Source organism: Megascapheus bottae, chromosome 37 (genome assembly GCF_031878675.1).
Source record: "Megascapheus bottae isolate mThoBot1 chromosome 37, mThoBot2.hap1, whole genome shotgun sequence".
Lineage (NCBI taxonomy): Eukaryota > Metazoa > Chordata > Mammalia > Rodentia > Geomyidae > Megascapheus > Megascapheus bottae.
Window position 1 is genome coordinate 234,738 of NC_143545.1, and position 16,961 is coordinate 251,698.

Genomic DNA, 16,961 nt, shown 5'->3' on the forward strand with positions numbered 1-16,961 from the left:
GCCCACTGCACACACGGCACTGAAGAACTTGTTCTTACCCAGCAAGTAGAGAAGTAGACCTGAGTCTTCATCAGAACCGAGGTTCACTGAGGTACAGCTGGCAGGTGGAGCCTGTCCCCAGGAAGTTTCCGAGTAACACCGTGGAAACAACGGTGTGTTTAAGTCTTGTGTGCATTTTAAACGTCTAACTGATGTTACTCCGTTTCTGTGTTGTGTTTTAATTTTTTAATCATCATTATCATTCCTATTCTGTTTTGTTTTCTGTTGCCATTCCCCTAAAAGTTGGTTTATATACCACACGCCTTGGCATTCAGGAGATCCTACTCACCAAAGGTAGCGTCCCACCCCCAGCCGGTCCTCATTGCATGCCCGTCGGTGATTAACCCTCAGCAGCCCGCTGGCCTGCAGGCACACCTGCACTAACTTCAGCCCTGCATGCAGCCGTAGCCGCCAGACTCTAGCTGTGTCATGAGGGAGAAGGAGGGTGAGGCGCTGGCTCCCACTGGCCTGGCCCAGGTACACGGTGGGGCAGAGCTCCCCGTGGCCTAGGCAGCCAGTGAGAGAAAGTCGGCATCCTTCAGTCCCGCTGTCTGCGAGGTGAGCCGCCGCTGAGCCCCCGGGGCTCTGCCACAACTCACCACTGCCTGCTGTGTGTTCACCCTGATACCGGCCTTCCTTGATGAATCCAGACTCCCGCGCTGGAAGTGTGGAAGTACCCTAGTTTGGTGCCCTGAGAAGGCAGCCCTTCTCCTCCCCACCAACACGCAAGTGGCCCCCGGGGCCCAGGGCCCAGTAGGCCTTTTGTGGGGTAGCACAAGACATGTCCGGTCACCTCCTCCCTGGCCAGGCCACTTCCTCTCTGTGACGACACTTGTCTCTGCAGACCCCGGAGGTCCTTGAGGGCCAGTCACCCCGCAGACCCTTCTTCGGCCTGTGCTAGCTAATGGAGGGCTCGCCTAGATTTAAAATAGAAGGAACCTGCTTTCTCTGACCTCAGTGTTAGTTCTTAAAAGAACCTAATGTGAATACCAAGGAAAATTAAAGGATTCTGAATTCTCAAGCCTTTTTCCTTTCCCTGTATTGCTCAGATACAGGGGGCTTGGGAAAACATTTAACCTTGAAATTTACCCCCAAAAGGTCTCCCATGAGAAGCAAGTGATGCCAAAGAGAAAGGTTCTAGCTCCTTAGGGTCTCCCATCATTGTCACAGAGGGAAAGTGTCTCTCTTTCTGGGTCTTTGGCTGTGCCCTATGGCATTTAGGGTTTCAGCAGGGACCATGAAGTCTCTGGTTGAATCCTGCACACCCTGTGCCCTGCTCTCTGCCAGTCCCCAGTCACCATCTCCAACCTACATGCACCTGGCTGAGGTGATCTCTCTTTTCTGTCCAGCCAAGAACCTACACAGAGGAGGAACTCAATGCCAAGCTAACCCGGCGTGTGCAGAAAGCAGCTCGGAGGCAGGCCAAGCAGGAGGAGCTGAAGCGGCTGCATCGAGCCCAGGTATGGTGTAAAACCCGTTGGTAAAGCTGCAGGCCCAACCAGTAAAGCTCTGGGCCTGAGCCATAAAGCCGCAGGCCAACCTACAGGTGCCCAGAGTAAAGCAGTGGATGAGCCCCACAGGCATAGGTCTAGTTTCTGTCCCCTCCTGAGCTCCAGCATGACCCTGTCACTCAAGCTGACAACCCACCAGGCCTCCAGCTGCTTACAGCAGCAGAGGCCCCGTCCTTGTGGGACTGTTGCAAAAAGGAGCAGCCACACCTGGAGTTTCTTGGTCTAGCATAGTCAGGTAGTCAACTGTTTCACTTGTAAACTGCAAAGCTTATGTGTGTCCTCTAGTCTAGGTTGGAGAGGAGAGCTCAGAACTGTTTTCAAACCTAATATCCTAGACCATTGTAGTTGTTTCCCCTCCCCCCCCAAACTTGTAGAGATAGGATTCCTAAGAACCCCTCCCAGTGTTCTAGCGGTCTCATCATGGAGAAAGGTCTGAGGAGACTGTTTAAATGCTTCCCGTGGTGGCCCCCACCTGCAGGGAGGGGCTGTCTGGACTCTGCCCAGCTAAAGGGAGCAGGGAGTTACCAGGCATAGGTGCCTGAACCAGAGCCCCTCCCAACTGTTTTGTTTTCTACCTTTGTGGCTTCACACAGTGTAAGTTTCCTTCTGAAGACTGCAGGTAAGAGAGAACTGGACGCTTACACTGATGTCTCTTTGGTAGATCATCCAACGGCAGCTGGAGCAGGTGGAGGAGAAGCAGAGGCAGCTGGAGGAGAGGGGCGTTGCCGTGGAGAAGGCGCTGCGGGGTGAAGCAGGTACTGTCAGAGCCCGCCCCCCCTGCTGGGGTAGCCCAGTCTTACACCACCTCTTTTGCAAATCGGCTCCTGTGTCAGCAGTTTCCTGGGTGCCTATATCCCTGACATCCAGGGCTTCCTGTTAGCTAAGAGAAAAGCCTCGTGTTTGGGCAGCCCCGAGGTCCAGGCTTGCTCCCCAACTTCTCTCTAGCTTGCCATTTTCTTGTACGATGGAATCTCAGGCCCTATCATCTATTGACGGCAAGCTCTGGGCTTTTTCCTCCTCTTCCTTCCCCTTCTTTCCATCCTTTTCTCTAAGAGAAAATAGCTCGGAATGAGGGAGATTGTACCACAAGGAACCATCACAGAACTGCACTGGGTGGGCTTCCAGCCTGCTCCCCCCTCGTGCCCCTCCTGTCCTTAGTTCTCTGATTCTCTCTGCCCAAGCCACACAGCTGCAAAGCCCACACCATCTCCTTCGGGGGCCCTGGCGCCCTCCATACTCACATTGCTTTCCCTGGTGAATCCAGGCTCTGTGGCCACTAAAAGCTGGTCTAGGGCCAGGGTGTGGGAAGCTGAGAGAGGACTTTGGTCAGCCAGTGCGGCACAGACACTGAGAAGTGGCTGGGGGGCAGGGGGGGAGGTCACGTGACTGCTGGGCTCGGCAGAGAAAGCAAGGGAAGAACTGAGCCCAGGCCCAGGGAACCCTCTGGTCCAGGACCTCCAGCCACTGGGTCAGCGCAGGTCAGGCCTGGAATGATTGGCCTCTGCATCCTCGAGGATCCAGTCGTACCAAGTCTCTGCATGAGGAACCCCTGTCTCTCTGCAGAAAACACAGCAGCCTGTGGCTGTCTTGAGTCTAGGGAGAAGGAAGACTGCTCACCACTTCCTTCCCACACGGCACCGGGGAGCCTGATGGCCTAGCTCCTAGCAGGCAGGCTGTGTATAGGACTGAAGAACAGCGGTAAGAGGTGGCCCAGGCAGGGGCAGCCACTGCTGTGTGGCCTTGCTGAGACCTTGACCTCCTGGTGTGAGCCTCGTGTTGAGATGGAGCCTCTAGTTCCATAGTTCTCGAGTTCAAGGACCCAGGCATAGAAACAGCCCAGAGATCACAGCTTGTCAGTGACCTCAGGATGACCTCGGGTGACGAGATGGGCTGGAGGAAGAAGATGGGGATGTGGGCATTCTTGGTTTGTGCTTCCCCTGATGCTGGATCTAACACGTGAATCTGGGCCACCAAGGCAAGTGTGAGCATGTAAAGCAGCTATACTGAACCAGCAAGCCAGGAAGACTGGAAAGTGTTGCTGTGAGGCAAGCGTGGGCCCCATCCTGAATGGTCCCTCCCCGGCGTCCCCAGCACCTGTGAAGTGCTCATCAGCAAGCAGGCCTCTGAGCCCTGGCCTGGCTGATCCCTCCAGAGACCCTCGGCTCCCCGTTGCAGTGGACCCCCAGGGCTCTGCCCTTCTGGGCGTTTCTCCTCTCACAAAAGATCCCAGGAAGAGTCTGGACCCATCACACCCTTTCTGCAGTTACTGCTGCTGTGATGGGAAGGGATGAGTTTATCTCACAACAGTAGTCAGAATCACTCTGCATCCATCCGCATTTGTACTCACAGAGGAGAACTCTGCCCCTCGCTAGGGTTCTGGAGGGAGTTGCCATCTGTGTTGATGGAGTCAGAGGAGAACTCTGCCCCTCATCAGGGTTCTGGAGGGAACGTGTGTTGCTAGTGTCTGGGAAGCACTTAGCTGCCTGCAGCTGCAGTCTCCATCTGTGCTAGAACATTTCTGATAGGTACATTACTCAAGCTATGGCTCACAGGCCAGAAAAGAACACCATTAAAGATAGGCCTAGGAGGTGCTAAAGATGCAGGTCACTGGCTTACTGCTTTTCTAGCCATGGGTAAGGCCCTGACTTCCATACCCAGAATCTAAAAAAAAAAAAAAGTTTAAGATTATTGGATTTTCATAAACATGTACAACCTGAATTTCATATGTCAGTGGCTTCAAACATGCTTTTAGCAACAGACAGCCCTTTGTGCAAGCACGGATTCTGGTGGGGAGCTGTAAACAGCAGCCTCCAGCCATTCCTAGCACGGTGACGAGAGTACCTGGCAAGGGTAGGAACTTGCTGTAAGGCTCTTTTCAGCAGCTCACCTGGAAATCTCAGAACATCTGCAGTTACAATGTCAACATTGAAAGCTTAAAAAGAGAACAGTAGCATTTTCTTCAGTCACCAAAGCACTGGCGAACCTAGCAGTTCATATCTACAGAAAACCAACCGCAGATAAGAATACACGCAAATACACGTGAGCAGAAAACCCAGCTGTGCTGTAGCGGGGTGAGGAGCTGTGTTAGTGAGGAGCTGTGCTGTCCATCTAGAGGAGACCTGCAGGAGCATGTTGTGCAGCTAGCCCTCCTCCGCAGTCCTGCACAGCGGGCAGGAGCACTGTCCTTGCCGCCAGGGTATAACTAATCCTCTTCCCTCCTCTTCACTGGCAGTCACGGGGAGTTCAGATGCGTGTACACAGAGAGCAGAAGGAATAGCTCCTGGGTCCCAGAAGAACAGGTTGAATCAGCACCACAGACGTACGCAATGATAGTTCTTAGTGGGCTAAAGGAAGTGCTGTGCAAAGCTCTTGAGTGGGGGCAGGGAGTCTGGCCTAGTGGTAGAGTGTTTTTTCTAGCATGCACGAAGACCCAGGTTCGATTCCTTGGTATCACATACATAGAAAAAGCCAGAAGTGGTGCTGTGGCTCACGTGGTAGAGCGCTGGCCTTGAGAAAGTCCAAGGACAGAGTCCAAGCCCCACGACTAGCCAAAAAAAAAAAAAAAAAAAGAGAGAGAGAGAGAGCTCTTGAGCATACCGTGTCTTATTTAAATTCTTAAGCAAGTAAAAAGTTAGCAAGTTAGGTGCTTGGGAAGCACCTAGGATGCTGTTTGAAAAATGTTAGGGCTCCACAAAAGTTTAAAATCCAGCTCTGTTCCAACTCCATCCATAGTGAGGCTTCATAGTCTTTCTGACCGAAGGCCAACCTGTTGCATTTGTAAAGGGAGCTTTGGGAGCTCTGTTGGGACTTTTTTCCGTCATGAAACTTGGGAAACTGTTCCCAGGTAATGCCTCTTGCTACAAGAATTTATTTCCAGATACGTTATTTTCCTTTTCTTACCTTAACAAATAGTTTCCAAGACACAACTAGTGCCAGATATCAGTGGCTCAGGAGGCTGAGATCTGAGGAGGTGGTTCAAAGCCAGCCTGGTCAGAAAAGTCCAAGACTTTTCAAGAAAACTGGACATGGAGCTGTGGCTCAAGTGGTAGAGCACTGACCTTGAGCAAAAACGGCTCAGGGACAGCACCCAGGCCTGAGTTCAAGCCCCATGGCTGACAAAAAAAAAAAATGAAAAACAGCAAGAGAGTAGTCCAGTATCAGTTCTCAGTGACCCTGCTCCTCCCTAACGGAGAGCATCTTTGATGATCAGTGTGCACATTGACCACTCCTTTCTCTGCTTCTGCATCCCATTCCTCTTGGTAGCCTCACTGTACCTAACTGGACCCCTTAGGAAGGAACTTGCATCCGAACTTTCAGCTGAGAGCCATGAAAAGCCAGCCAGAACCTGCCATCTCACTTGGCGTCTGCTGACGGAGAAGGTCAGACGTGGTTAGGCAAGTTGCCCTTCCAGAGAAGGGTCTGCTGCAGGCCTGCACTAGTTGGCCTCGATTTTCAGAAGCTTCTATCTGTCCATCACAAGGATTAACTTGAGAGCCTTAGAGCCTAGGGTGAGATCAAGACTCCGCAGTCCGGTCTGGTCCCAGAATGCGCAGGAGCCTCTTCGCTTCTGGAGTCCTGACTCAGAGTTGAGCGCACTGGGTGACTGGCCTTGACCAGGGACTGGAAGCCATGCAGTATCACGCTCAGCTTTCTGAAACGTCCACTGTTGAAGGGGAAACTGATGGCTGCCAGGATCGGCACCCAGATTGTTGGTCTGGGAAAAGGGTGAGACAGCCACAGCTGACTCTTGAGTGCTCTGGAAGAGGAGGACCTGCTCGAGGCCAGCCCTCCACAGGCCCAGACTTTGCCCCTCAGGTGCATGAAAGACGGCTCCCTTGGGAGTAAAAACACTAGGCGTGCTTATCACCACAGACCTCAGGTCACACAGAGGGGTGGAGGACCAGAACTCTGCCTGAGTGCTCACTCATTTCCTGGTTTTAAGGAGAACGGCTGGCCTCTGAACCTCAGAAGGGACTCTACCTTAAGCATAACTGTTAATTAATGAAGCTTTTAGAAGGAGTTCACAGACTTCACCAGTGGGGACCACACACGTTGTTGTCTGGAGCTTCCTGGCTGTGTTTACAGCTACTCAGGCTTGCAGATATTTTTTAGGGTGTCCACCCTTAAGAGCCTATACTCTGGCTTCTAGTACTGAGACTGGATTTCCAACAAAGCCAGTGTTCCTGTCCTCATGGCGTGAGGTGTGCACAGGATTCACTTAGTGCCGTCACCCCTCACATACCACGAGGGACAGAGAGGGCCTGCGTGTGTGCATGTGATGCGCCCAGACGTGCATGCCTTCCAGCCATCCTTGTTTGCCTTCTTACTACTGATGTGTGCGTGTTTCTCGTGGCCTTGGGCATGGGGGACTGCAAGGTCATCTAACTGAGTAACTTTCTTCACCGATTCCTTGTTGTAGACTATTGGGGAGAGTCTTATTACAGTGGCCTCATCGACTTGCACCTGGGTGGTATGTATAGCGGCATCTGTCGCACTAACCCTGCAACACTCTTCCCCTCTGCCCTCCCCAGTCCTTGCTCACAAAAAGGGAGGAGAAACCAACCTAATAACCAAACTGCAAAAGCACAAACCTTTTTCCATCCTCAGTGGTAAAGCACCTGCCTAGCATGCCTAAAGCCCTGGGTTCTACCTCTGGCATTGCAAGGAAAAAACAAACAAGAAAAGAGCAGCATGTCAGATCTCATGTGCACTCTGGAATTTAAGGTAGTTTTTAGAGGCTGGAGGCATGGCTCAAGCAGTAGAGCACCTGCCTAGTATGCATGAAACCCTGAATTCAAACCTCAGTACCACCAAAAAAAAAAAAGTTTTTAAAAAGCTTCCACTGCTTTGAGATTTTCCTCATCAAGGTTGCATCCCTGCCCCCTTCATGCTCACAGTCTGGCAGCAGTGTCTACACACTCTAGTCTGCCTGCCCTGCGTCCCCGCCCTCACCTTGTAGCTCTCATAGCAACTAGGATGGCCCAGAGTGAGCCGGTGAGCAGGCGTGCGGTTGGGGCGGAGGTGAGCGGCCGAGCACTTGCTTAGCATGCGTACGGCTTACGTCCATGCTGACCACCACGCAGACAAAGGTGTGGAGGCGGGGAGTGGGAAGTTGACCTTGGTCGTTTCAGATGTGAGGGTGTGTTCACATTTCCCTCAAATTCTAGAGGGGCCTGTTAGACATGCAGTCTCAGGCCTACCCCAGACACTCCCCTGGGGAGGCCTGGACGTCAGGGTGTGTTAGTCAACCTCCATCTGATCCTGATGCCTCTTAAGGCTGAAGAACTCTAGCTATAAGAAATTTAGGAGCCGGAAAGCTCCACTTTTACCTCCAGTTGAACACCAGAAAACTGGAAGTGGCTCTCAAAGTGGTAGAATACTAGCCTTGAGCAGAAAAGCTCAGGGACAGTGCCCAAGCCCTGAGCTCGAACCCCACAACCAACCGAAAAATAGAAATTTAGGTCTGCTGTCTTGCTGTATAAAGCTTCCCATTGCCATTAGCTAATACAGGGTAGTACCGGTGGAGAGTCCCTCAAAATTATTTGGGATACCACAGGCTACATGTATGCTTTCACCAGCTCTCGCTGGCTACCTATGGCCCCTCTGCCTGTAATAACGATGTTGTATGACCTATGAGAGATGTTATAATTGGCTCTTGGAAGAAAAAAAAAAAACATGCCCCCACCCCTGCCTTAGAGTGGCCAGCCCAGGTCTCATTCCTAGACCTAGGCCAGGTTCTCTTCACAGGAGGACCGTCCAGAACTGGTGTTCAGGGGTAGCAGGGCATCTGGTGCTGGCCTGGTGTCCCTGCTTGTGACTGGGCACACTGACCCCTCCTGCCCTCTTGGGGACTTCCACCTGAGAACAGACGCTGATAAAGACACTACCCCCCCAACCCCCCCCCCTTTTTTTTTAATCTTAGCCCATCCTTCTGAGATGACAAATAGGTACATACATACATAGTCAGGGCAACCGTGGTAGAGGGATTGCTAAGTGCCTATGAGACCCCAAGATTCAACCCTAGAAGCACAAAACAAACAAAAAGTCTCTGAGGCTGACTCCCGTGGGGACAGTACTGTACCCTACCCTCAGTTACCTCCCCCAGTCAGCAAAGGCGTGGCACGGTCTCTGCATCCCTGCCCTAGGCTCCAGGAGTCCCGGCTCTCTGCAGGCTCCTTCAGCATCCCAAGCTTCCGGAATGCTGGGGCATCTATATTAGCCACTGACACTGAAAAAGGGCTGGTGCTTACTCCTGGTTAACAGACCCCATCCTGCCTGAGTGCCTGACTTCTCCCACCTCCTAACACTGCTTAGGAAATGCTCCTGTCAATTCTAAGTTTATCTTGAGGTGTAAAACGACATTTTTACATCCAGAAACTCAGGGAAGGAGCTGCCCGGGCCTCCTCTGTATTTTCTGCCACCCAGCCTTCCCAGCTTGAGATGCTGGCTTTTGCCCAGTGGATGGTCTTGTGTATGTGTTGTCTGCTTTCTGTACCCCATTACTCAAGTGAGAAAATGGCAGCGGGCTGTTTTCGTTTTTCGTGACTCCAAATTCTAATCTATTGGATTACCGTTGTCAAAGGATTCCAGGGGGAAATGACAGAAGAGGCTGTTTCTTCCAGTTTATAGAATGCATTTCTACGGAGTGGGTATCTCGTAACCGCTGCTGCTTGACTCACACTCCCGCCTCACTCCTACTGGCCAGGCCCCTGGGCTCAGCGCGCACCTACCTGCCGTGCTCCTAGTGGAGAGTGGAAGAAACATCCCTTTCTGAGGGCGCCTCTGGTGCACCGCAGGCACAGAGCGCCCATCACAGGCCCCAGGAGGAAGACAGACACTGCAGTGGTTAGGTCCCTGCTCAGAGTCAGCTGGTGTTTCCTTCTTGGGGCACATGGTAATGCCGGTTAGAGGAAGAAAATTAAGCTTTTGAAAATCTGAAAACTTAAAAACTTTTTGTTTCTTCTCTTCCTGCCTCTCTAAAAGGCAGCAGCATGAATCCCATTTCTTACCAACTGCACTCACAATTCTAGAATTCAGCTCTAGATTCCTAGCATTCTAGGAGTGATGTTTCCCTGAGCGTCCAGGCCCTGGGCCTCGCCCGGGGCTCTTCCAGACCACTCGAGGGCCTCCGCTGGGTCTTGAAGTGACTATAATCCCTACGGACAGGCCCCAAGCCCAAATGAAAAGTCTCTCCTGGGGATGGCAGTGTATGTAGCTCAGGCGGTAGAGTGTGTGAGCATACACAAATCCCTAAGTCCAATGCCCAGCATCCAAGAAAAGAAAGAAGAGATCACTGGGTGCAGGTGGCTCGCACCTGTAACCCTAGCTACTCAGGAGGCTGAGACTGGAAGATCACAGTTCAAAACCAGCCAGGCATGAAAGTCTGTGGGACCATTATCTCCAATTAACAACCAAAAGACTGGAGGTGGAGCTGTGGCTCAAATGGTAGAGCATCAACCTTGAGCGAAAAAGGTAAGGGACAACACCCAGGCCCTGAATTCAAGTCCTACTACCAACACACACACACACACACACACACACACACACACACACACACACACACCCCTCTTCTGAAAACTTAGATTAAAAATACACAGACCTGGTTTCTAATTCTGGGGGAACTCCCCTTTGATTTGTATGCCTCAGAAGGCCTAAACATGTAACACGAGGGACTAGAAAGAAGCCTGCTCTGGTCCGCCCCCTTCCCACTTCCTGAGGGACTCCTCCTGTGCTTGGTTTTGTCTTTTAATTTGCTGGTATCTGGAAGGTTGTGGTTCAGAGACAGACTGAGCAGAAAAGCCAACAAGACTTTATCTTCAAAATGAACAAAAAGTTGGGCTGGAGGCATGGTCCAAGTAGTAGAGTATCACCTGAGCAAGCATGAAATCCCGAGTTCAAGACAAAAGAACGTTTTTGCTTGCCTGCTGAAACTTGGACAGCCTTTATATTTCCCAGACCACCCCCAGCCCGTCAGGGCACATCCATTGGAGATGAAGATGGTAGCCCCGGCTGGGCTATTCCTTCTGCAAGGAGTTTTTAATAGGCCAGGCCTGCTGGACCAGCAGTATCCCGCTGTCGTGATGCTCACTCCGCAGCGTGGCAGACCTACCAGCATTTGTTGATGCCCTGGATCCTTGCACAAAAGCTAGGCATTGGCATTGACCAGATAGGCTTTTTTGGGTCCGAAAGTGAGAATTGTTGAATATAATCTTAGTCAACTAAGATTTTGTTTTGTGTCAGACTAGATAGTAATAAAATAAGAAAGACTTGAAAATCAGTAACAGACCCCTTCCCACCAGGATACCCATCAAGAGTTCTCTGGACTGGGGGGATAGATTTGCCTAGCATGCATGAGGCCCTGAGTTCTAATCCCAGCACTACAAAAAAAAAAAAAAGAGGGGGAAGGAGAGGAAGGGAGGAAGCGCTTCTAACACCACACATGTTACTCTGCAAATTAAATCTAATAACAAGGTAATGACTGGTAATTCCCCGGTATTTTTTAGGATAAAAATAGGCCAAAACTCTGTGAGGTCTTTAACAGGAATAAAAAGGCATTGTGCCTATGTTGGGTCACTTAGTAGTGAATACATAGCATTGCTATGAAACAACGGAGAAATAACAGCTCACCCAGGCAAGAGTGTCACAGGGCTCCCTGCAATCCATGTGCCAACCAAGTGGAACTCTACAGTGCAGCTGACAAATGCACCTCCTTCCTAACCCCAGGGGGATGTTTCCCAGAGGCTAGGGGGAAGTCAAGGTGAAAAAGTATCTCCAGGTAGGTGAAGGATTTTCCTCCAGTGTCGCTGAGAAGGGAGACCTCTCCCTGGAACTGTGGACTTTTGTGCGGGAAACGGTCAACAGGGAAGAGAGGTGGAGCCAATTTGCAGTTAATGAAAGGGTATTCTGTATTCTATACAAGCCGGTTTTGGAATTTTGTATTTCTACATGAAAATAACTGGCTCGCCTCATAAAAAGCGTATTTCCCATATGCCTCTGTGGATAATAGGGATCTTGTGATGCGCCTGGACCTAGCCAGTATATTATGAGGAAATGCAGCATTGCATGCTGTGACTGCTGGGGTCTGGATGTCTCTGTTATAGGCTCTCCTCCCAGTCTGCACAGACTCGTGTGTCCAGGAAAGGAGAACGGGGAACTTAAACTTGGGTAGTTAAAGAGGTGAATACCAAGATGGAATAGAGACCACAGAGCTCGTTCTCAGCTCCTGACGCTACCTCCCCTCGTGTCCAGGAATCTCTGAGGGAGGCCTGCCAACTTATTTTCCTGTTATAGCTGCCCTCGTCTTTCGCTTCCAACCAGAAACTGGAGTCTGATATGGTACTTCATGCCTGTAATCCTAGCACTCGGCAGGCTGAGGCAGGAGAATCTTGAATTCAAGGCCAAGATAGCAAGTTCTAGGCCAGCCTGGCCTATGTGCATAGCAAGACCTTGTGATAGAAAGTAAAAGAAAGAAGGAAGGAAAAACTGATGATACATGTGCTAGGTATTTGGTAAATATTTCTTACATAAATTATTAGTTTCTCACTTTGTGCTTAGACTAAACCCGTGATCTTTCTGAGGTGTATCTAGTTGATATTAACAACAGTATAGGGACCAGGAGGTTAAACATAACCAGGTAGAGCTGAATGGCTGAGCTGGAAATGCAGAACCTCAAGCCAACTCCAAACAGCCCATACTGCCCCACTCAGACCTCAGGGGGGAGCCAGGCTGTGCCACCCCTGCGGGTTCAGAGCAGAGCTAGGTCTCTCCATGTTTCATTTCCAAAGCCTTCCTTCTTGTAAGGACAGCCCTAGACCCCTCTTCGCCACTCAGCCTCTAGATGAGGGCTTTGGGGATTTTTGAATACGAATAATTTTGTCTTGAGTTTCAGGTGAGCGCCCAGGCTCAGAGCTTGTACATGAGTGGTAGCATCCTCGCCTGGTATGTGGGAGACTCAATGAAGCAGACCATGTTCCTCACATCTCCATAAAAGGCAAAAAGTTATTACCCCAGTAGCCACGCCCTGGGCCCTGGGCCCTGCTCACATCTTGCTTTCTGATTCTCCTCTGCCATGGAACCTCCCCTGCTCAGTTGGTTTCCCACACCCACCCCATTTCTCGTTAAAATAGCATCAGGGTGGGTTTTTTTGTGCTAATATTTTTTTTTCTTCTGTTTTCAAGATTGTCGCGCATTCATTGTGGAAGTCATAGGGCCGAAAAAGCAAGTGGAGCCACAGGGCTGGGCCTTGACCCTCTTCCTTTTGCCTGTTAGGTTACCGTTGTTTTCTTTGTTTCTTTTTCTGGACTCTGGGCCTGGGTGCTGTTCCTGAGCTCTTCAGCTCAAGGCTACGGCACTTCCGGTGTTCTGATGGTTAATTGGAGATGAGTCTCAGAGACTTCCGTGCCCAGGCTGGCTTTGAACTTCAGTCCTCAGATTCCAGCCTCCTGAGTAGCTAGGATTACAGGTGTGAGCCACCAGTGTCCGGCTTCTTTCTTTAAAAACAAAGCAAAGCAAAAACACTTATTTTACCTGAGGCTGTCCCCTTTTCTCTATTTTTATTTTATTTTATTTTATTTTTGTCATCAGGCTTGAACCCAGGGCCTGGACACTGTCCCTGAGCTCAAGACTAGTGCTCTACCACTTTGAGGCTCAAAGTGAGCATGGTTCCAGTCATTTTCGGGGGGGGAGGGGAGGGCGTTCATTTGAAACAAGTCTCACAGACTTTCCTCCTCAGGCTGGCTCTGAACTGTGACCTCCCCAGTAGCTATGATTACAGGCATGAACCACTAACATCCAACTCATTCCCCTTTATTGACAGTGTTCTTTTTTTATGTGTTTGTTGCCAGTCCTGGGGCTTGAACTCATGGCCTGGGCACTGTCCTTGAGCGCTTGCGTTCAAGGCTTGTGTTCTGCCACTTCAGCCACAGCTCCATCAGAGCATAAGGGTCTCACGCACTTTCCTACCTGCACTTGCTCAGCTCTCAGCCCCTTACGTAGCCGGGGTTACAAGCACGAGCCATTGGCGCCCAGCTCCTCCGTACTTTTTTATGTCCGGTTGTGTGCTATTTCAGAAAGAGTGAACAGGGAACGTGGCTGAAGCTGTACTTTGTGTTGTCCAGAAAGCAGAGCGTGTTTTAAATACGTGTCACCTTCTTGATGTTTGGAGATTTGGGGTGCATATTTAGTGTCACTCTCCCTCGCTAACGAGTCTGTGTGCTAATCTCTCCTCGTGTGTAAGACAACTGACAGTGTTCGTAAGGGTTTTTATCCAGGCATTCGGAGCCTCACCCTAGACTCTGTGCTTCGAAACAGACTTGAGTAGATGAGCCCTAAGCTCTCAGGAAAGAGAACCTTCTCCCCTGGCTCCCGGCATCAGCTGGCCACCACTGTGTCTGTCGAGAGTATCAGCACCGCACATATTATTTTTGGCTTTGGTTTCAAGGTTGTGCCGGCATATGGCTCTCTGCACAAAGCGCCATGCACGACAGCAAATGGCTTTAAAATGAAACTGTGGCCCTTGCACTCAACTCCATTGCAGTGTAGAGTGGCCTTCCCAACAGCGCTTTGTCTGCTCGATCCTCCTGTTGACTTAAGCCTCTCTGCCTCAGCCCTTCTCCGTGGTGCCCAAGACCTGTCACCCTTCGGGCTTCATTGTCCCCTGTGTGTGCTCCTCTGGTTCTGTGATGGTCCCTTGCTCTCTCCTCTCCCTCTTCCTTGAGTGGCCATCAGGGCTCTGCAGGGTTCGGAGCCATCCCTGCATCCCCTGTCCTCTCAGTCGCCCCTCACCACTCTTGCCAGCATGGTTGCTGTAAGGTGTCGCCACGTCCTGTCAGCTCCTGCTTTTGGTCGAACAACAGTGCACAGCATGACAGCCCTGGATCCCTCCAAGAGATGAAAGGACCTGAAGAATGGGCAGCGGGCTGCCCAAAGCACCCGCGGGTAGGGGTGGGGCCTGCAGCAGTGCCTGGCTCAGAGCGTTCAGCGTGGCCGGTGACTCAGCCCTGCAGGCCCAGGACAAGGTCGTGGTTCCTTTCTGTGGGTGCAGTGGCCAAGGCTAGCAGGTGCCCCAAAAATACTTCAGTCGGATTTGGCTGGCAGCCCCCTGTTGTCACCTCCACGTCTAGCCGCCACGCTGGCCTTGTGTTGAAATGTGTATTCCATAGAGGTGGGCAGGCCCCCGGGAGTTTGGCCCCCATTTTGGAGGAAGGAGCCCAAGCCCCCAGTGGACACTGTGGCAATGGCCCAGCGTTACTGGTCTCCCCGGAAAGAAGAGACGGGGAAGGCACAGCGGACAGCGAGGCGGGCACGGCCGCCCCTCCAGGAGAAAACCCCTCCTTCATGAAAGCTTGCTCTTGCTCAGTTTCCGTGCTGAAAAAAAAGGACTTGATTCATTTGTAGACTTTGTTTCCCCTGTTTCTGCTTCTCCATTTCTTGTATTTTTCCTTTTCTTCTGCTGTTCTTTTCTCACTTTTTATGCTTTTTGTCCTCTGCTTGTTTTTTTTATTTCACTTCTCTCCCTTTCCCTCTCCACCTCCAATTTCCTCTTTCTGTTTTTCTTCTTTTATTTTTTGTCTTTCTCCATCTCCTCCTCCTCCTCCTCCTCCTCCTCCTCCTCCTCCTCCTCCTCTTCCTCCTTTTCCTTGTTTGGCCCTTTTTGAAGTTGAGCCCAGTGGCGGGACTCCACGGCGTAGACCTCTCTCCTTCTGCCCTTGCTGTGTCCAGGAAGGTAACGTAGCCTCTCCCCATCCCATCCCCATCCCATCCCCACTGCTTTCATGGGGTCCGACAGGGAGCTGAAGTCCAGCTGTGGTCTCCTTCTCTGACACTTGACAGCCCTTTCTGAGAGCGGCATGAGCAGGTGGCAGCCCTTTCCCAGGCACAGTATCCCTTAGACTAAGGAAGCACTGGGGACCCAGGGAAGCTGGGAGCCTTTGAGCCTGGCGTCCAGAGGCTACAGAAGTCCCGCAGTCTTGCGCACATTGGCAGGGCCTGTGAGCTCCAGCCCTCCCCAGCAGAGCCAGGAGCGTGGGGCCAGAGCCACCCATTGTGGCAGCCATTTGTATTGCTGGAGTCAAGGAATACTGTCCTTAACAAAGCCTGATAGACACAGACGCCCCTAAGGTCTTTTCCAAGGGAACCACCAGAAGCAAACTTCTCTACCTTGTGTCTTGCTGAGTGTGTCTTGTTTTGTTTTTGGTTTTTTTTTTTAAGTTTGTCTGATTTGGAGTCTTGTGGTGATGAGATTGTCCTTGACAAGGCATGTGGGCACGGGACGGGAGTGTGGCCATGACTAACCCCTGCTAACCTCTGCTCCGTTCTCCATGGCTCTCACATGTGACCTTTACCCACCCCACCTCATTCCCTTGCTCGTCGGCTGTGAACGAACTCCACCGTGGCTCACGAGTGGTGTTCAGATGCCCCCCGGGGACATTTTCCTGTCTTTTCACTCAGGGAGGAGGTGGGAGCGAGGGAGACTTGGTGGCGGTGAGCTCGTGGCTTGCCACCCCGGGGCGGCTTGCATGCCTCAGGGCTCCGTTTCCATGGCCACATGGGCACTGTGCAGAGATGCTCCAGAAGGAATGCGTGGAACTGGGCTGTAGGCTGCTTTAAAGCCCAAGACCCAAGCCTATTGAATTGGGTGAAGAGAGCTTGGGCCTCAGACAGGAAGGCAGTGTTCTCCACAGCCTGGGAGAAAGCAGGGCTCAGGGGCAGAACACCACCTTGAACTCTGGGCCCAGGACAGACTCACCCTGCTTGTATGGATGCCAGTCACTCCTGCCTCCAGAGTAGCTGCTAGCTAAAGACTAACCTGGCTTAGGTGTGGTATGTGCCCAGAGAACAAGGCAGCAGTTCTGCTGCGGCTGGTGGGGGTAGACAGGCAGCGTGCAGTCAGGAGGGGCGAACCAGGAGAGGCACCTGCCTGAGAATAGGGTCGCGTACTCTGTGCTAGGACACCCCAAAATTCTGCACCAAGCTGGCATCGGGCAGGAGATGGAGGCAGTGGTTAGCCCTTGTGTAGCATTCCACAGGCCCTGGTTTCCAGCCCTAGCCCTGCAAAATACATTTTTTACTCTACCAAGGATTCCCTTAGCTTTTGTGACATTTCTTACAAGAGCTTGTCATCAAGAAGTATTCGTGCGTTGGGGCCAGAAGCCCACACCTGTCTCCCTAGCTACTCAGGAGGCTGAGGTCTGAGGACTGCAGCTTGAAGCCAGCCTGGGCAGGAAAGTCCCCAACACCCCAACGAGCCAGCAAAAAGCTCAAGTGGTAGAGCCCCAGCCTGGAGCAGAGAAGCTGCAGGAGAGCATCCAGGCCCTGAGTTCCACAGCCCCTTCCCTGCTGGCACGGAAGAAAAACCTGATGAGCCTCTGATCAGACCTCCGAGGCAAGAACGTGTTCGCTCCTTGGCTGGTT

At 51.6% G+C, this 16,961-nt stretch overlaps 1 protein-coding gene across 5 annotated transcripts in view; it reads left to right on the forward strand.

The window, feature by feature from the left end:
- Positions 1–16,961, forward strand: part of Mical3 (microtubule associated monooxygenase, calponin and LIM domain containing 3) — a 143,110-nt gene that overhangs the window by 122,881 nt on the left and 3,268 nt on the right. For 4 of the 5 annotated variants that reach the window (XM_090325288.1, XM_090325290.1, XM_090325291.1 and 1 more), the window contains 2 exons: positions 1,389–1,499; positions 2,212–2,305. In XM_090325288.1, coding sequence (XP_090181414.1) covers positions 1,389–1,499; positions 2,212–2,305 — 205 coding nt within the window. Of the gene's footprint in view, positions 1–282; positions 334–1,388; positions 1,500–2,211; positions 2,306–6,969; positions 7,021–15,207; positions 15,274–16,961 lie in introns of all 5 variants that reach the window. The other variant, XM_090325292.1, reaches the window with a different exon arrangement.